General features: G+C 40.8%; 2 protein-coding genes across 3 annotated transcripts in view; one reads left to right on the top strand and one right to left on the bottom strand.

Annotated features, from left to right (window-relative positions):
* Nucleotides 1-1,125: 1,125 nt before the first annotated feature.
* On the bottom strand, nucleotides 1,126-2,708 carry LOC308106323 (RNA guanine-N7 methyltransferase activating subunit-like). Its single transcript, XM_080458011.1, has 3 exons — nucleotides 2,677-2,708; nucleotides 2,208-2,378; nucleotides 1,126-1,456 (listed from the first exon to the last, which is right to left on the bottom strand). The coding sequence occupies exons 2-3, from the start codon at nucleotides 2,375-2,377 to the stop codon at nucleotides 1,267-1,269; spliced, it is 360 nt and encodes a 119-aa protein (XP_080314137.1). The 5' UTR covers nucleotide 2,378; nucleotides 2,677-2,708; the 3' UTR covers nucleotides 1,126-1,266.
* A 606-nt stretch (nucleotides 2,709-3,314) lies between these two features.
* The window catches only part of homer2 (homer scaffold protein 2), a 33,453-nt gene continuing 16,297 nt past the window's right edge, over nucleotides 3,315-20,470 (top strand). Inside the window, exons 1-2 of one of the 2 annotated variants that reach the window (XM_080458008.1) lie at nucleotides 3,315-4,105; nucleotides 17,306-17,462. In XM_080458008.1, the coding sequence (XP_080314134.1) occupies nucleotides 4,101-4,105; nucleotides 17,306-17,462 (162 nt within the window). In that variant the 5' untranslated portion in view covers nucleotides 3,315-4,100. The remainder of the gene's footprint in view (nucleotides 4,106-17,305; nucleotides 17,463-20,470) is intronic. The other variant, XM_080458009.1, reaches the window with a different exon arrangement.

The raw sequence follows: 20,470 nt of genomic DNA, 5'->3' as shown, positions 1-20,470 counted from the left end.
ACACACACACACCTCCGAGAAACCTATCTTTTTGTGTTATCAGGCAGGCTGAGAGCCACTGCTAAAATTAGCACAAGAAATTATGTTTTCCTCCTCTGGTCCACTTGGTATTTACAGGGACAGAACTGTTTCTATTCTTTCTTTAGCCAGACAAGGTTCACAAGAGGCTCAGGCATAACACTGGGCAAATGTATGCATAAGGAGTTCGTCATTCAGGTAGTCACATATTCACAGGGCCAATTTAGAAGCCAAGACTAATTTATCAAGGATGTATTTTTAGTTGTACGCTTGAACAGCCTTCCTGTGGAAAACCAATGTAGGAAGAACATGCAAACGAGCCCAGACTCATATTCAGAAATTCCTCAGTGAGGCCCAAGTACGGCCATAAATTGCTTATGGTTACACTTAATTACATGCTAGTGTTTGTCAAGGAAAAATTATCTTACAAATGTGAAATAAATAGACCATATATAGAGAGTAGGAGCAACTCAACAGCACAGTGAGACTTAACAAGCCAAGGGAAGATATCAATACGTTAAATTCAATTATAAATGTTATGTACCACTAGATATGCAATGTTTTATAACACTTCCTTCAAATATAGACTATCAATGAAGTTACCCCTTTAAGATTGATTGATGTTATTAAAGACAACTTTACAGGGAGCTCCTTATGAAAATACATGTTTATTGACAGCAGTTTAATTCATAAGTCTGTATGTGCTTTCATAACATTTTGAAAAAGATCCATCATAAAGGGAAGATTTATTGAAATTCAGATTTACACTTTTTGTCACAACACTGTCTTGTATAATTTATAACGATCCAATATTAAAGTATGCCAGAATGTGGTGGCAAAAATAGTAGAAAACAAAACAATTCCATTTCTTTCACATGAGATCTTCAGACAATGAAATGTTCAGGGCAAGTGATTTTCAGTGTTGTTTACAATGTGAGTCCCAACAATAAAAACTACCATTAAGTCATCATGGAGACTCTCACAAATGCAAACAGAAGATGTAACGTGGTAATAACTAAGGATGACTAAAGCAAATAAGGTTTAAACAAGAAATACTATTTCCTATTGTCACATTTCCCGCTATGTATTTCTAACTTGATGCAGCGCATCATACTGCTCCGGCATGGACACAGTGAGAATGCCGCCAAAGAAATAACAATAGCACATTGTCACATTTGATACTGCAATGTCAGAAAACTGTTATTTAAAATACTGTCTCCATGAATACCTGAGAGGCTAGAGTATATATTAATAACGATCATAATGAGGTCTCTGATGATGAGAATTGTATCCCTGGTTGGAGCTTGAATGCCCCGACTGATACCCACTCCCATGCCCCCAGTTCCTGTCTCTGTCATGCCACTGTTGGTGCCCACGATAATCTCCTCCAGAGCCTCTGCCTCCTCCCCAGCCATGGCCTCCACGGCGATCCTGGTACCTTGAAGAGAAATTAGAAAGCACTTATCAACAGAGACTGGAGGCAGTACAGATAGCAGATAGTAATGTAGGTGGAAATGAATGTTGATAACAATGTAAGAAAACAGGATTCACTGGGGTTTTTGAAACTCTGAAATAGATACTTGGATTTTATTTTTTAAAAGATGGTAGTTATATCAATGAGGGCCTTCAGCGTTCACTAGAACGGTTCTTGCAGAGTGTAAAGCAGTTGGGACACAGATCAGCAACTTCAAATCTGTGATGAGCTGAGCGATGAAGCAAAGCTCTCTGTTTAATGGTCGCCGATAGTCATCACCTTTTGGTCGTCACCATGTTTGGGCTTCCTTACTCCTTATAACGCCACTGTGACTCCATAGGAAATAAACGGGAAATAAGACGGATGGACGTAATCCTTCGTCTTTATTGTATGTATGTGTGGTGTTCTTCAATAACGAGGCGAGGCACGCGTTTCACTACTTATTATTCAGATATCTGGGAGCAACATAGACAACCTGATACAAGGGGGTTAACCAGCTGCCTCCGCCAAAAGACATGCGCAGTAGGCACACAAGAGTTAACTACGGCAAGTCTACAAGGTCAAACTTAATGCACATATAAACAGTATTAATACACCACAGTATGTATGTATGTTTATATGTATAGGAAATAGATATACAAACTATTATCCATTTTCAACCAGATCGTCCAAAAGAGCAACTAAAAAGCAAAAGCCAAGTCTTTGAAATAGCTACCTGTTATCTCTGCCTCTTTGGTTTCCTCCTCCACGACCCCTCCAGTCCTCCACGATGGGAGGGGGGTCCGCTGGCCGGCTCAAATACTCCTGGTACTCCACATCCTCTGAAGTAAACCTGTTTGCAAACGTCTCCTCGTAGTTCTCAGACTTCTCCGTTGACTCGCCCATTCTGCGATAAACACAGGGGAAAAAAATAGTCACAAAAATGTTGCATGATATATATGTATAATTATCAACACAACGATACGTTTAATCTATTTTTATAATGAGAGTTGTTTTTCTAAACTGCGCCAATGCGTAATCCGGAACTATAAAAACGGAACAAAAGAGCAGTGCACAGGGTGAGCCATCGGTACAAACACAACAGGTTTTACATTTATAAAAATACTTCACACAAAGCCAAAGTTTGAAAAAGCACATTTTAACGATGGAATTAAGTTTATCTCCACATTAACATGAAAAATCACCTATCTCCGCATCCGAAATGGAAATCCAATGCTGGTACGTCGGTGAAATGTTTCCGCTGGAATAAACGTCTGTAAATGTCTGGTTCCGGGAGGACAAGCGCGTGCCACTACTTCAAGGGGTTCGAAATAAAATTAGCTAAACTTTTCACCAAGATGAAAATAAATACGTTTGTAAAAACTATTAAACGTATATCTTTCATTATTAAACGTGATTTTATAGTAGGGAATAACACAATATGATTTTTTGAAGATAATCTAATTGGCTCCAGGCTTCAAATAAGTCCCATAATACACACATTGCGCTGCAAGATAATAAAAAAAGTAGTTGGAATTTGTAATGAGATGTGACCATTGGCTGAAAATCAAGATAAACATTCTCTCAGTAAATTGAAAATATTCTCATATAGTTACAATAAAACGTCAAAATTAAGTCCTTACTCAAATGGAGGATAACCTTCAAAATAAGAAAAGCACATTGAATTTGAGTTTATAACACAATCAGAAGACCTGTCTGTTAATATCTGTGCTCACATTTGTACCAGATGAACAACTGTCTGTAATTCAATGGTTCCGCTTTTGCGCACACCTGCCTCTAATTTAATTTAATTGAGGCAAAGGGAAAAATGAGCAAAGATATCAAACCGGTTCAGGACTTCACGATTATCAGCTGCCAGCTCGGCTACATGCGTTTGAGTAAATGAGTTTAATGGAGTTTAGTATATTTGAGCAGTGTTCTTACTAAATTTCAGAAAGTGCGTCTGGAAGCCAATGAACTCCTGAAACATGTAAGTGCGTCTGAATGTAGAGGGCAAAGCGGGTCGTTTTATTTTTGGTTTATTGTCTTATTCACGCAGACTTGAATTGTTCCGTGGTCTTAAAGTCCGAGGAAAACCGCAGATCCACTGCAGGTTGGAGTAAAGCGAGTGTGTGGGAGGAGAGGCAGGTGGAAGCCGCTCCGCTCCGTGTCGCTGCTGCTGCCCTTCAAGTGAGACGCAATCCCGCTGGGGAGGAACAAACTGCGAAATGCAAGCATCAACTTAATTCAGAAGACTGTTCGCAGACAGCGAGGAAAGGGGAGCCCCGTCCGAGGTGGGATTTAACAGTGAAGAGGAGGGGAGGGTTAACCAAAAAAAAAAAAAAAAACTTGGTGAATTGGACGGAGCTTCAGTTGAGACTGAGCCGAACGGTCGAGTTTTACTGTACCAAGAAGAAGAAGAAGAAGTGCTCTCCTATTTCAGCCAGGAGGACTTGTTCGGAGCTGGCACACGGGCTATGAACACTTTGGACCACTAATCGTCTCTGGACTTTGATCGGGGCTTTTAAAACACAGGGTTTTTGTTTTTTTTCTCCCTCGCTTCTCTCTCCCAACGTGCAGCCAATAAAACCTGCAGAGAAAATAGAAGTTGTTCCTCAAGTCCGCGGCAATGGGGTGAGTAAATCCAGAGCGCGCTGCCCTTCAGAGCGCCTCTCATGACACCTGCTCGGTGCGTGTTTGTGCGGTGAAAACGCGGAGAAATACCTCCACAGCTGCCTCACTCCCCCTGGAAAGCCTGTGGATAAACGCTATTGTTCCGAGCGCTTGTCTGCGCGCGGGGAAAGACCCTAATTTACTATAATATTGACAGATTTTTGGGGGCGAAATTCAGGATGGGACTCTTGCTGGAGTGAGTCGTCCATGATGTATCTCGATTAAATGTGTGACAATGCTTGATGACACATTTCTAATTATGGCCCCGTGTATTTTATAGGAGCAAGATTCTGGATGGATTCTTCTGCAGTTCTTATCACCACGGGTTTTGAGGGTTATGATATGGAGGTGTCAGAGTCAACACTGCCCACTAATTCTGGGAGTGTGTGTGTATTTTCTTTCGTTTGTGTGCGCGTGTACTCCCACAGTAGTTTACAGTGCGTTATTTTGCCTCTTTAGTCTACTGTGGGGAGAATATTGACTCTGTGACTCAATGCCATAGTTATGCAATCATTAACTCTCTTCACATCAACATATTAACAATTTTCTGCCCCACTGAACATTTGACTGGGAAACAACAGTAATAAGATCTTATGTGGGTGTCAAACATGGCTCTGAATAATTTATGTCAACGTCAGAAATTCTTCCATTTGTGGCATTAAAGTTGGATTAATCTAAGAAAAACAGAAGGTGATGTGTGAGTGCTAAGCACTTATTTTACACATATTAAGCAAGAAGGAATTACTTTTTTGCTTTTATTTTCTTCTCAGTTGACATGTTGTTTTTTTCCCATTTCTAAGTAACCAGCTCAACTTTCTTGACTTGCAAGTTCTGAGCACTCACCAAGCCGGTTTGGAAGGTTGTGATGTGTTTCATAGGTTGCCCAGTGGACCAGCAGCAGCATGGCAGTCATGCTGAGGCATGACGACACACCTACAAACGGTTTGCCCATTTCAAGTCGGTGCCGACCAGTAAACGCACTCCTGCTACTTCGACTTTACATTGGAAAAAATGAGCAACTCTTTGGATGATTCACCAAGCAGGTCATTCTGTAAACCTTGAAGGATTGATTTCGGGTTGCAAATGATAGTTTTATTATCCAGTAAAAAAGGTTTTCGTGTGAACAAATACGCGATATACAGTGAATCCCACAGCGATATCTTAACATGGTTTGTTTTAGCAAACCTCTCAAATCTTGTAATATTCTATAAAAAAAAAAAAGCCTACATATTTATTTTTATCTAAGAAATGGGTTTTACCTATTTTAAATGTTGAGTATTCTTTTTTGAATCAACTTTTAATTCCTTAAGTTATGTCACTTGATGGAAATTTTAAATGGTATAAATAGAAATAAGAAGTTTGAACCAGTAAATATTAACAGCTTTGCTTAAGAAATACTTCATTATTATCATTTTTAAAATTCCCTGTCAGTAGATTACCAAGTCTCCCATGATGACTACATGATGGCAGATATCCATCTATTTCATGGTGTCTTCGTACTGCTCAGGGTCGCGTGGAGCTGATCCCAGTTAACCAATGGCGAACGGGGTTCCACGCTGGACAGATAACCGGCCCGACCGACTGCAAACTAAACATCTTCGATATTGAGGAAACTGATTTCTGTTGGTTGGTAATTGTTTAATTTCAGCACCAAATAATGCTATTATAAACACTGCATGCACATTTCTCATGCATATGATATGAGAAAAGTTCCCTGAATCAGAATTGAAATCATAATATTGTCCATTTCCTTGGCTTTGGCAAAATAAAAACTACAAATCTCCCAAGTGCCAAACAGAAATGAATAGTTTGCCACTAGTTTGTTCTTGAAATGACTAAACCTCGTTGCAGATTATTTGAATAATTCGTTCATTGTAAAATCTCAGGTCACATTAAATGTTGGATATCAAATTTGAAACCTCAGAATTGTGTCCACTTTAATCCGTCTTGATCACAGCTGGTATTGATGGAGTGAGTGTTTCCTCAAGTGACCATACTGTGTAGGTAAGAGTGTGTGAAGGTGGGCACTGGGGACCGTTGGTCGTGTTTTTGCAGGATTCAGGCCCTTTTGCTCCTGATGTTTCTCAATGCATAACTGGGAATTTAATCATAAAGCAGAAACTTATGAAACATCTTGGAAATTTATCTTTTGTTGGGAATCTTTGATCTCCTGACCTTGAGATGGTTATGATCATGTCATTAGTCGCCAATAAATCTGTTATTCTAGAGCTGAATTTAATATGGTGAGGAAATTCAGATGGTAACAGTAAGATAGAATTTTTTTCATTTCTAAATACCATTTTGCAGCTCAAGCAGTGCACCTCTGAAATGACTCCAAAATAGAGCTCAGATTGTCCGAAAGTCGCTTGTTACTGAATAAGTGGTGGTCACACAGAGAGCAATGCAATCAGCATATTGCTATTTAAAGTAAGCCATGCAGGGAGCAGTCCTAACACAGGGATAGATAATAATCTCCTGGCTGGCCAGAGAGTGACATCCGAAGGCTTAGTGCTCATTGATTAGGCTGTGTGACATGTGACGTGGCAGTGGGTCTCTTGGCTGCCGTCGCTTGAGAGTGCACTGTAATCCTAATCGTAGTATGTGTTCCCTGTCTGTGAGCGAGTGCTGGAGAGGTGTGCTCGGGGACGAGGAGCAGGTCTTGCTGCTGAAGTATCGTGTTAATGAAAGGGGACAGACTGATGGCGGATTGGACGGCTTCTCACCAGATGGTTGAAGCCGAGGAGGCCATCTGCTGCCATGCTGTGCTTCTGAGGAGACTTCCTCACTTCCCTTTCCTTCAAGCTTTCAGATTAGGTTGGGCATTACATTTTGCCACCCCAGGATGGTGGAGAGGCCACCCGCTGTGGTTGGATTTAATCTGGTTTGCAGCCTTTTGTTGTAAAGGAGGGTCACTTTTATTGATGGCACCTTAAACGGGGATTAAATCATATTTTCTTTAATCACTTTTCAGGTCTGATATCCCAGTCCATTACCAGTTCAGTAAAAATGTAGAGTATACTCAGTTTAACTGTTTAAATTAAATCGTTTTTTCCAGTGAACAACAAACAAAGGTCTTTGAACAAGAACTCATGTGGGGAGTTAAATAGAAAAAAGTGTCAAAGTGAGAGAAAATCTTAAAGTTTCTTCCCTTTAATGATCTTTTAAAGTTGAACGGCATTAAAAAAAATAAAAATAACACACTCCTTTTGAATTATTTAAATTGACATGGATGCAGTGGTTACTTCTCTCACCACAGAGTTTCATTGTGCACCAGAGCCTTTCTCTCAGGGGTTTTCTCCAAGTGCTGCCGGACAAGCAATCAAACTTTATTTGTGCCTAGACAAAAAAATAAAAACAACTCCAGAATGAACCTGCCACCACAGCCCCATGACGGCACAGGAACCCCAAACTCCTACAAAGACACACACCCACACCCACAGAGGTTCCTCTTTCGATCTGGTGGCATGTTTGTTATATAAATTGGTGACACGACATTGCCTGAAGGGGTGAATGTGTTGTGTTTTCCATATGATGGACTGTCCAGGGGGACAGATTGCCCAGTGTCAGTTTGGGGGGTGGGCGCTACATGAGCCTTGCTTGGATTACGTGTGTCAATAGATTTTAGATGAGTCTTAAAAAAGGATACCTTGCAAATCAACTAAATATGCAATAATTCCAAAGAATGCAGCCATATACAAGTCAGTTAATGATCATTCTCTTTTTTTATTTTCAGACATTATCTTTCTCTGTTACATGATGTGACTTTTGTCTCCTATAGTTCTGTCAGGGTGAGTAATTACAAAAAACGATAAATAATATTTTCAAGCGCTTATCCAATTAAAATCCCTTCATCTAAACTTGTTTATTTGACTAGATTGGCCCTATTTCATTGAAATTACAATCAAATTGCAGAAGGTGTTGTAACTCTCCTCATCAGAGTCCATGTAAACACTAAACGGCATATCAGATTGGCCCCCGCTGTCCGTACTTTGTGCATGTCTGTTACATAACGTCACCCTGTGATGCTTCACGCGCTGTGGGTTGAGAAAAATGTTGGTGGAAAGGCACGACTGGTAGTTGCAGGAGGCAACCCTGTCGCATCATGCAGAAAAGTCCTCCGTCTTCCTAATCGGAAACATTCTCTGAACAAAGAGAAAAACCTACAAAAAACAGTCTAGCTAACAAAGCTATTGGATGAAGTGTGTAAGTGACATTCTACTGCGGATATTCTTGGCATATTTCACCTTTATTTAATGTTAATTGTATGGGGATGATCTGATCCTTCAAATAGCAAGAACTCAAGCACGTTGACACAAAGTGACCATGTAAAGTCGGCATATAGCTGATGTTGATTGAAAGTGTTGCTGCAGCCTGAAGATGCTGATAAACAAAGCAAACATAGTCTGGAGTCCATAATGACTTGTTTCACTCTTGAAATAATTGATTTTTGTCTGATGACATGAAGAAAATAAAAATGTAATGTGATTCTTTTTCTTATTTAGGTGAAATCAAGGTGTTCCTGGGTGAGGTAAATCTTGAAATCCATTTTAGAGGATACTCCGTGTGCAAACATAGATTACCCACACTATACCTTTTACTATGGCTAACAATAAAACATGTAACTGTTGGGCTGAGATGGTGTCTGTTTCATATATATATATATCCTGTCACCCTCAGAAGGAATCCAGGTTATTGCGTACACTATCGGAGGGTAAACCTGCGCTTCTTTGGCCTCCTGACATCATTAGCTTGTTTATTACAGGGAAAACCCAGCTGGTGCTTCAGTAATGAATCTAAAGAGCTTCCCCCTCCCTACTTTGTTCATTCACACAGACAAAATCCATTTCTCTCTCTCTCTCTCTCTCTCTCTCTGTCTGTCTGTCTGTCTGTCTCTCTCTCTCTCTGTGTCTCTCTGTCCCACAGATTTTAAAGTCTGCTCATCTGACATGATCGTTTTGCAGGTTTGCACAGCCCACTAACAAGTGAAGTGATTTATCTGTGCTTGGCATCAGTTTCTGACTTTTATTACCTTTTAACCAGATTCACCCGATCTGCACTGTCTGTGATCGGGATAGTTGTTTGTCATTTTGTCTCTGTGACAGATATTGAAGAAGATGTTCTTTTGTTATGCTTCACCTCCTGAAAAGCCAATTGTTACTCAGTCTGTTGCTGTCAGGACCGACAGAAAAGCGAGGAAGGATAAGTGCTCCAACTCGGTGTTTCTCCACCTACTGCACCGTGAATGTTTGACAAGTGGCTAATGCAGCATTTGTGACCAAAGTTTTTCTTTTTTTAAGCAGTCGGATTGGCAAATTCTTGGTATTTTTCAAACCTTGCAGGCCCAAGGACCGACTTTTCTACATATTCTGGGAGTGATATAATGATTTTATGAAAGTTATCTGACACGGCCCTGATCGTCTTGTCTGTGTGTGTCTCATTTAAAATGTGTTGAAAAGCACTAATGTAGAATTAATGTGGCTACTGCCTGGAAATTGTGCTTTCTAGAAAACCTTTGGTTGCTCATAATGCCGGTTCCTTTTTGTTAATGAGACTTTGTTGTATGTTGTGGGTTTCCATTAGGTCGATTGACAACATTGTGGTGCATTTCTCTGAAAATGTTTCCACAGTTTGATGTTTACTGCTGGAGGATTTCGGGGCGGGGGGGGGTGCATTTTTCCTGACAGGAAGATGACCCGGCGCGGAGGAAGACAAATAGCGATATCATATTATAGCTGAATAGAGTAGTAGGGTCTGGACTTGAATGTGCTTCACACTAACTCGTCTATTCATTCATGACCCATTTCACACCCCGAACACAGAAGAAAACTGAAGATAATGTGTTTTGATGCTATCTCTATATGACCCTTTTGGTTAGTAACTCGACACTTCTGAAGCAACCCGCCTTTCAAGAAACAAGATATTAACCTTTACTGCGCTACAACGAATCAGCAGCTTTATTAATGTATGTGTGGAAATACCGAAGCGTGGTTACTGTCTACATTTCAGATGCTACTGCATTATCCCGCTTGATCCTCCTGCACATTTTAACCAAAGTAATCTAACATTGGAGGGAGCGGAAGGCCCCGGCTAGAAATCCAACATTTTCATGCAGAAAAATCAAGCGAATGCAGCACATCACCGTCATTCCTGATGTTTTAGAACTACTTCCTGTCTCAGTCGTTTTAAAGGAAACTACTCCAAAAGGAAACCAGTTTTTAACCTGTTTGACAGAATGTAAAAGCTGCAGCTTCAGTGGTCCAAGAATTCAGTTTTGCCAGTTTTTGCTGTTGTCCAATGTTGACCCTGGCTCGCTTCTTGCTTTAGTCTCTGTCCTTTTGGTACTTAGCTTTCTTTTGCTGGTGCAGACGTGACGACCCTGTCAGCTTTACCCAGAGCTGATCAATGACTCTGGCAGATGTATTGAGCCTATTGAGTATATAGCCACATATGTCTTGCAAATAATTATTTGAAATTGAGATTGTGGTTAAAACCTATAACTATGTTTTTGCTTTTTATTGTCAAGTTGAATACTAACTCATGCATAATTCCAAATGCTGTTTTATGCGTGTACATCTTCTGGAGCCAGTGACACGATATTCACTTTCTGTTGGGATATGAAGAAAGCACCCCACATGCCTGAAGCTGCTGACAAGTTACAAAGGCTGTTCGAGACTCAACGTTGATTCGTTTAGCGTTTGTCCTCACACACCCCCCGAACTCATGGACGTCTGACAGAGGTCTGGGTGACTGATTGATGAGCCAAGTTTGTTTGGGGAATGAAGCCGGAGTAGATTCTTTCACCCGGGAATGTGGACGGGGCCAGTTTTCTGCATAGTGAAAAGAAAATACAGTCACTACAGGTGTAGAAAGACACAAATGCAACGTGACTGCAACGGCTTGCATTAACATCATCATCCAAAGTCTTAAGTCAAGGAGAGAAGCTGCCTGCTGTTTTTCACACTTCCTCTCAGGACATGGTGTCATCCCATATCATCTTAAAATGTCCCCTTTAAGCATCATAATAATCCCCCTCTGAGCAAACTTTGCTTAAATTCAGCTGTTTTATACTGTAAATTGAAGTTAGTTTTCGGTCTAAGGCTGATGGGCAGAGTTGGAGATGATGCGCTCTTAAAGTTCCACACATATATAAACTTTGAAAACTGTTTGAGTCCTCTGGTATCTGGCTGTCAGCACGTCCGTTCGTTTTTAATTTATCCTTTTGCTCGAACACAACATGATTGCTGCATCATCGCTGTGGATGGGCCTGAGGTGGGTGTGTAGGTGTGCGTAGGTACAGACGGTGCAGACAAACTCAGACCTCTTCGCCACACACACGCACACACACACACACACACACCTGTAAATTATTCAGAGCGCCAGATGGGGACAGAGAGCACCAGCGAGTCAGCGGGACAAATAATTCAGCATTTAAAAAAGTCCCAAATGTTGCCGTCTATTTATTTATTTTGTATCCTGTAAAATCAATCAACCTAATGCTCTTTATCTGAGAAAAGCAGATCACTGGATTCCACCAACAGTTGTGTGAGTGCATCCATGTGTTCAGCGGTGCCCTTTCGCTCGTCTTCCCCCTGCCAGTGTGAGCTGGCTGTAGACACTGCCGCTGCAAAGGTCAGCGCGCGTGTCTGTGTTTGTGTGTGTTTGTGTGTGTGAGAAGCGACAAAACCGATCTGTAAAATGGGTTTTGTTGTTCCCAAAGCAGATAAAGACTCAGATTAGGCTTAAAGGGGACAGTGAATTTATTAGGCTTTCATTTCTGCGAGAACCGTAATCCCGATGGAAGCGGAAGCTTTATTAGCTCATGAATTTGTGCTGCCCATCAACCCATGTCACATAATTTCCACCAGTACGTCCTAGTAAGCCACTTACAGTAATACTGAACTAACTGTGCTCTGCACAAGTCATTTAGCACATTGTTGGAAAGCTTTGTAACAACAGTGACACCATCTGCACCCTGTTAATGGAGCTATACTTGAGAGTCCGGGTGTATTTTCTTGGCATTTGTTTGGATTTATTTTTATTGCTCTTAAAAAAAAAAAAAGCTCTCGGATGAGATGGATGTAGGTTTATTTTCTCAAGTGCATGCCTGTGCTTCATAAAATGTAGGATTTGTAAAGATTTTTATTGAGCGTGAAGAGTTTTTGCTGCATCAACAAAGTGCGACTGCGCCACTAACACCCTTGTATGCACTTCACACATTTAGCCGAAGCCCTTCATGTTATGAAAATAAATGGCAGGCCAAGATAAAAAAAAAAAAAAAGGAAAAAAAGGTGGAGGAAACAATATGAAATGCCACGACAACACAACACAAAAACTGCATTATCGGAAATTGTGTGTAAACGCTTTTCCGTGGCAGATTTTTATAAGTGGAAAAGGTGCGACACAGTGAAGATTGGAATGATTTCAGTGGACAATCTGTACATGGCATAACCAATAATACAGTTGATTATCCAACAAATATTAAAAGGACAAATTATTAAACCTAGTAATTTATAACTAGACAGAGCACATCACCACCATATTCTCATAATCATAAGTAGCTAGGATTTTGGAAGAGCCGCTTGCTTAAGGGCAAAACATTACAAATTAAGTTTTTATCACGCTGATCAGCTGAAGCTTCAAAAAAAAAAAAAAAAAGGTGTTTTATTGCTTCAGAATGAGCAATACTAATTCATGAGTCAATGAAGGTCACTGTATTTTTATGTATTTTCTTTTTTATTCTTTTATTTTTAGCTTTAATGCCACAAACTTAACAGTAGCTTTGTATGAATTCAGGGGCTGTTTTCTTTGAAGGAAGAGGTCTTCTCAGTCTGGGTAGTCTGCAGGAACCAAACAAAGTGTCTGCAGACAGATTCTGGAAAGTTGTGGCCTAATCCGGCTCTTCTCTCTGACACCGTCTTCCTTGCGTGCTCTTGGTACATGTTATCTAACAGTAGGTATGAGGGCAAACATGCCATGAGGGTTGCTGTGCATTACAGTCGCGATTATAATTTGTGATAAATACCAACATGTATGTGATATTGATGTCCTTGTGGTTGGAGATCTGTATCTCCAAGTAACGGTGCTCTTTCACTTAATGGACCCAAGTAGCCGACCCCGATGAAACTGTGCCGTTGTTTTTCCTTTCCTTCTTTTTAAATTTTTTTTTATCATGCACACATTTGCAATTCCCACCAGAATGTTCATCGGTTTTTTATTGATTTTTTTTTTTTTTGTGCTTTAGGTCTGTTGCCACCATGATGTGAAGTTGAAATAATGAAATAAAATCTGATCTGTTGTGAATGCCATCGAGGGCTCCATCTGATTGGCTTGTTGACATGCAGTGCATAGTGTGTGGAAAAACAGTGTACAATCCATGTGCAGTTCAGTCTGGTCATGGTCACGCTATGCCTCAGTTGCTGGGAAGGTTTGCACCAGCGTTATCACTCCCCAGAGCTGCGTAAATGCAGTCTGGCTTTATTAAAGCTTGAAATGTTGCTTTGGCCGTTACAGCCACATGGTATTTTAGGTTAGGGGTAAAGGTTAGAGAAGCATTAGCATTGTTAATACCAAATATTCCATAATCAGTACCTGTGATTGTTGAAGTGGACAGTGTTGGTTGAGCTGAGAATATAAAGTGTTTTCCTTTCTCGTTAATCAGATTTACTCTGGTTTGTTGCACATAAGAAAATAAATTATTAATGTTGGGTGGGGTTTGTATGTACGTCAGACAGGAATGCCTGTATTGTTATGCTGACTTAGCACATTCCTGGAATATTTGAGGCTGCAAAGGATTCCCCTTTGAATCCTCTTTCGTCTTGGGAATGGAGGATTTCTGGGTTGGGTTGAAGCTATGGGATTGAGACAGATGTGCCTTCCAATGCAGTCTTCAAAGTTTGCATTTCCAGAGTTGGGACACAGAAAGTGCGTGCGGCTAAATTTGTACATTTGTTTTGTCCACAGAGATGAAGGGGGTATTCAGTTCATTACAATCTTTCCGCTCTATGCCAATCAACCTTATTCAAAGTCTTTTGCGCGTCTGTCACTTGTGCAGAATGTTTAAACTTGGTGGATTTCCTCATTGGGCTGAGTTCAAGACTGACGTTAAAGTTTGGTGCTCTGTGCTGTTTTGATTGCGTTGCAATCAGGTTGCTGGTCTTTAAAGCGCCGTTGAGCAGGGACCTGGAATTGGAGGAATTGAAGTTGTTGTATTCCAAAACGCATTGTTATATAAAGTTTGTGGGTGCACCATCGCTATGGATAGCAGCCAAGAGTGCGTGTTGTTAATATGCCACTCAGCTCTCTCTTCCACCTACTTTACAGTGATGTGTGAATAAATTGGACTGTGTTGATTTCCAGGACAAGGCATCAACACACTTTCAATGTTACGCTCTTCAGATGGTTTAACTGTGTGAATCTTCTTTTTTTTTTTTCTTCCTCCCTAAACTCTCGAATGGTGCTGCATTCAACAATTCTTCCCAGTAATTTCTTAAAATGATCATACCCCACATGTTTTATGTGGCAGATGCATCTCAGTTTTTGATTACGTTATTATTTCCAAAGCTGTCATTGTCCTTTTATTCACACAATGGTGCCTGTCACTTGTACAACTAAGTGAATGTCTTTGTGGAAGAATTGGATTGAATTGTCTCTTTATCCACATTCATGCCTCGTCTTGCATGTCTGAGACATCTGTTATACAAGATTAGTTGATGGAACTGAAGTGCGATTTGCAGGGGGGGGGGGCATTAACGGGATATATGTACCTCTATGTCTGTCAGAGTCAAATTCGTCCAAAGGCAGTGAATGAAACTCATGGGTGCCAGTTAGGGGCTTTCACTAGTTTAATAAAATGTGTTTTCATTACCAATGCAGTCATTGGAAAAAACATCCCCGTATCACAAAATCACACCTTGGGTTGATCTTTTGTTTTGTTGAGCCTGGTATTTCATGTAGTTGTCCTCATGACATCACTAAGATGACGGCGGCTGGATGAGCAATATTTGCCAGGATGATCCAATAAATTGTGTCTTCACTGCAAGTAGTGAAAGACGTATTGAAGTGATTCCGCCTCATTTTGAAGTAAGCTATTGAGAAGTTTTCTGAGCAGTCAAGTAACCACACACCTTCATTTGACATTTTATTTCTCACCAGGATGAGTGCTTCCTATTAGTCACCCCCATATTCATCACCTGCAACTATTATTAAGTTCTTCAGGTGTCCTCTGATCCCTCTCATCAGCCACTCCACATAATTATTCCTCACTCTTGGAACATTATGGGAGAGCATTTCAACCCTCAGCCCGCACCTTCTGAAATGAGCTAATCCATATGGCAGTTCACACCAGCTGGGTCCAGACTGTGTGAAGCCTCACCGTTAATGAGACACAACTGGGTTTTACCCTTCAAAGATGTTCTGATCTTCTACTGTTAAAGTGTATGTATGATTTAAAAAAAAAATTTGACAACATGGTTCATCATGAGAAGAGTGATAATAGTGAACATGTATGACTGCTGTTCCCATTGCTGAAAATGGAAAAGATAAATATTCAGTAGCTTCACTTTATATCACACCAGCTGAAGGAAGCATACAAGATCTCAGCGTAATGAGAATGTTTGCGTTGAGACTTAGAAAACTTGAGGAAATGGGGATTTTCAGCGTGTAACTTTGGACGTGTGTGTGTATGTGTGTGCATACAAGTGACAGAGTGAAGATAATCATAGTGTTTCTAGCGAGAGTGTGTGGGTAATGTGTGTGTGGATGTCATAAAGAGGAGTAGCATTTCCTCTGTGTTTTCAGTCTGCAGTCATTGAAGTTTAATAGGCGCCCTGATTCCCGATCCTCCTCCATGACACTGATGCTCTTCTGACACACCGGAGCAACGAGCTGCTCATTATAGGAGGGAGATTACTTTACCTTCTCAAATATAGATGGAACAATATTGATCAGTTTCCTAACACAATCATGTAACTTTCAGTGCATACAGTATTTACAGTTTCCTGGCATTGCAAGGTTTCATCAATAGATTTTGTCTGACTTTTGGATTATTTTTAGGGTTTCTTCTGTAAGAACATTAAGTATATATGTTTTATCATATGCACTAAGCCGATATACAATAGCATAGCAACTGAGGAAGATGAAAACTCAACTTTTAACAAGTCATGTTATAACAATGTGTCCCAGAACAATTGTAGTTTGCTCTATTAAGGTGACTGAAACTCTGAAAGTGCTGTCATTAGTTTAATTTCAGAGTTTGAATTGAAGACATCATCATCCCATCAGAGTTCATAACTGTTAGAGAGAGAAGTGAGATGGCTCTTTTCAGTAAGGCTCAGGGAATGGCTCAAGTTTAAAAGAATAATACGATCAATGTTCAATGCATTACGTGCTTCTCTTGTGTAAGAGGAAAAAAAAAAACATCTAAGTTTTAGAAGTGAAGCAGAGATAAACGTATCCAACCTTTGCTGGCCAAATGGTTATGAGCTGGTTAGGGCTCACGTTGACAATTTCTTGTTTTAAATCTCGAGTTCAGGGCATTTCTTTGAGATTGCATGTTCTTTCTGTGCATATGGCTTTTTTCAAAGTACGCCCTCCCCCCATGACCCAAACTTCGATATAGTATGTGTAGAAGATGAAGAGGTGGAAACCTCCAAAATGAGAGCAACTGTATATTACATTAGTCAGAGTAGTGAGACAAACGTTTTTTAACTTTAATAATTTGCTGGCTTTGAAAACTATTTGAACGCTTGCTTCCTAATAAATCCCACTCCCTAAGAGGTGTGGCAATGATGAAAAGAATATACATGGTACTCACTTCACCCGTCAGTGGTCATAATGTTACGGCTGCTGGGTGTCTGTCCCATGAGAGTGAAGGGAGTGTTTACCTGCTAATGGCTTTGAGTTGCTATGAGGATTGAGGGTTGTGTTACATTCTCACCTTCCCGCCCGTCCTGAGTCCACCCAGAATCAGGACCTCTGGAGACACGCGCCTCGCCGCTGCAGACCTGCTGCTGTGCAGTTATCAGGAGTTAATGTCATGCCACAACTGTTGGCCTCGGTTTTATGAGACTGCATGCATGTTATCTTGATTTGTACTCAGATGCTGTGTTTCATGTGTGGATAACACTCTCATATTGTCCCTCTGCTCTTTCCCCCGCCTTTCAGGGAGCAGCCGATTTACACCACCCGGGCCCACGTCTTCCAGATCGACCCAACCACCAAGAAGAACTGGGTTCCTGCCAGCAAGCAGGCTGTCACCGTCTCCTATTTTTATGACAGCACACGCAACAGCTACCGCATCATCAGCGTGGATGGATCCAAGGTTTGTGCGTTCGCATATTCTGCGTCTGTGTGTAACACCATCAGGAGGAGACGATGGGGAAACGTTCAACTGCTCTCAGGAGACTCGCGAAGGGAAAGGCATTAAATGTTGAACGAAAGGAATTGGCAAGCCTGTTGATAATGTTTCATTGATGAGTATTAACCTAACATGAGACCGTTTAAAATGTCTCGCGCTCATTTCTATTTGTCTGGGTTGATTTATCATTACGTAAGACATCCATCGGGTCCCAAAACACCATTTAGCATTTCTACATTTCATTACAAGATTTGGTTTGTGGCGCATCATGATATAGTGGTAAGTTCAAATTAATACTTGAAGGGCCTTGTAGAACGGTTGTGTACAATTTTATTTGTATAGCAGCGAATACAATTAGGTCATTTCTAGGCTCTGAAGGTCGTTTCTAGGCAAGTCTGAAGTTTCAATTGGCTTTAATTGATTGTAATTTATGGTGAGCAACACGCAGCCCATGGTATTCACATTTAAAAGGCCATTACGGAATGGACACGTCACATCAGCTCCTGTCAAACTGGCCGTCGAGGTTTCTGTTTTTCTTTACCACGATTTGAACAGCTCTGACATTAGTGACCAACTAACATCTTAGATAATTTCAAGTTGTCATCATGAGAGCACAATCCCTAAATAAGATGATATAAAAAAACACGAGTCTCCTTATATTTCATATTCACACCTTCGTCCTCTGCTACCTGAAAGAGTAGATTAAGTGTTTCCATGGCGATGAGACTCATCTGTTCGTGTGAAAACCGGAGGAGCGTTATGACAACACTATCCCTCTGTTGACACCGTCATGCAGTTACTTCTGGCACAATCCTGAATTGCACATTTCACCTGCAGAGCGTCTTGACGTTTACAGTCTGGGTCGGTTTGTCTCCGCCGCGTTTCGGTGACTTGACACGGGAGTTAAAATGAACAAACCAACAGCTGATGGGTGCGACTCACAGGGAAGTCATATCTATATATGTGGACCATTTGCACAGCAAGCATTTTCTGCTTTGCCGTGCGAGTCACAGTGACGAACAAACGCAAGAAATGTTTTCAATGTGCCTGGATTTGAAAATCCACCCAGTATATTAGATTGTTAGTCCCACTAACCATCTGACTCAAATATGAAAAAAGCGTTTGTCAATTCTCTGATTGAAAATGCATTATCCAGTGCAATTTCCATAAGAATTCTTTTCAGAAATGTGGACTTAATGCATTTTTATTATTTTAATTTGTTTTATTCCTTCAAATGTTGACTCAGGCTCAAGTAGCTTCAAAACGGTCCTCTTTCCTCAGCCACAAAGCCAAGACTCGAATCTGTTATGTCATCAAGCAGCGCTCGTGGAGTTGTACATAGGACAGATGTAAACAGATTAGAACCCCCCCCAAATTACGGATTTGACAATTAAGTTTCCTTTGTAAGAAAGATAATGGGAGTTAATCACACCCTGCTAGATGTGCGCTTGTGTTTTTGTGTCACTCAGTATCCAAGGCCAATAATTGTCTCTCTGCCCTCCCACTTCTGACATTCTTCTGTCTCTCAGTATGTCAGAAATCTCACCAGACAGCCAGTATGAATGAGATATTAGAATGAGAATTTGAAATACTTCCTTTATTTATTTTTTTTGATAACCCAGAGTGACGTTGGTGTGAGTATTGTAGCCAAATATGAGAAAAAAGTTGAGTCATAACAAGTAGATGTTGAATTTAGTCTCTAGTTTGTAAAATCGCTGGAAGGGAGACAGGTCTGTCCAGAAGAATAGTGTGTGCTGCTGCACGCACCAACTATGACAGACCGTCAGATCGTATTCATCCATCCGTGATGGCTGGGCAACTCGCTGATGATGATATGGCAAGTGGAGGAGCATATCAGCACTTTTGACTCCCGCTCGTCTCCAATTGTGCCTCTCGCGTGGCGATGTACTGCACGCCATGACAACGCCGTCATGAGTTTTGGAGCAGTTCTTTATGAATCATTCCATGAGTGATATCTTTCTGGTTGTCCACTTTTTTTTTTTTTCTTCCCGAAAACATTTTCACCTCGTATTATCTTTGCCATTTCTCTTAAACTACCTTATTGTGCGACTTCTGTTCAGGCCATGTGCCCAGAAGTACCATTCGGGCTGATGAGCTGTGGGCAGCCAAGAATATGAACTTGCATTTCTCAAAGGGAGCCTGTCAACTATCTGCGACACCCTGTATTCCTCCATCAACTCTTTCAAGAGTTTTACTTCTATTTTAAAGCTGGAGAGGACAATGGTGGTTAGGAAGCAGTCACTGCCCTGAAGTGTGTTGACTTTCTGTTGACTTTGCTGGAGAGAAGACGTCCAAAGTAATATTTCAGTGTATGGGGGGAGTTTTATTCTAACATGCAGGGCCGCTTTGTTAGCTGAGGTATGTAACCGTGTCTGCAAGACGAGCCACGCTTTTAAAGTCTGAATGTTTTTTTTTTGCAAGTAAACTAGATGTTCTGATTTTAAATAATTCAACCCAGTTGGACCCAGAAAAGCATTTGTAGTCATCCTTTTAAGATTGTTAGCAGCGTTTGCTGCTTCTCCCTTCAGAGGTGGATGCAACACAATTTATACCTTCTGCCTTATTTCAACTGACACAGGTCTTAAAAATATGACTTCTTCTCAAATGTGAGTGCATATTGTTTGTTTTTAATGTTTGTTTGTATTTTTTCATGTAAACATTCAAACCTAGTTTCCCTGTGTCATCAACACACTTATAAAAATGTAACCGCACATAATGTAGTTATTTTAGCTTTATGTCCACTGGGATAACAGGGACGTGCATGCGCTGCCCTTCAGCATCCGGTTTGTTTTGGTGATCCTCTAAAATCAAGATGGATTGGGTATTTTGTTGTATGCCCAGCTGTCACCAGAGAGGAGGCACTGGGCCTGTGTAAGTCCCTAAACAATTATCCATTAGGATTATGTTGCAGTTACACCAAAGCTGCTGTGAGCTAGTGTGAGGCTCAAACA

This window comes from Lipophrys pholis, assembly GCF_963383615.2.
Source record: "Lipophrys pholis genome assembly, chromosome: 2".
In the NCBI taxonomy this organism is placed as follows: domain Eukaryota; kingdom Metazoa; phylum Chordata; class Actinopteri; order Blenniiformes; family Blenniidae; genus Lipophrys; species Lipophrys pholis.
The sequence above is the reverse complement of the archived record's forward strand: the minus strand, read 5'-3'. Positions and strand labels throughout refer to the sequence as shown.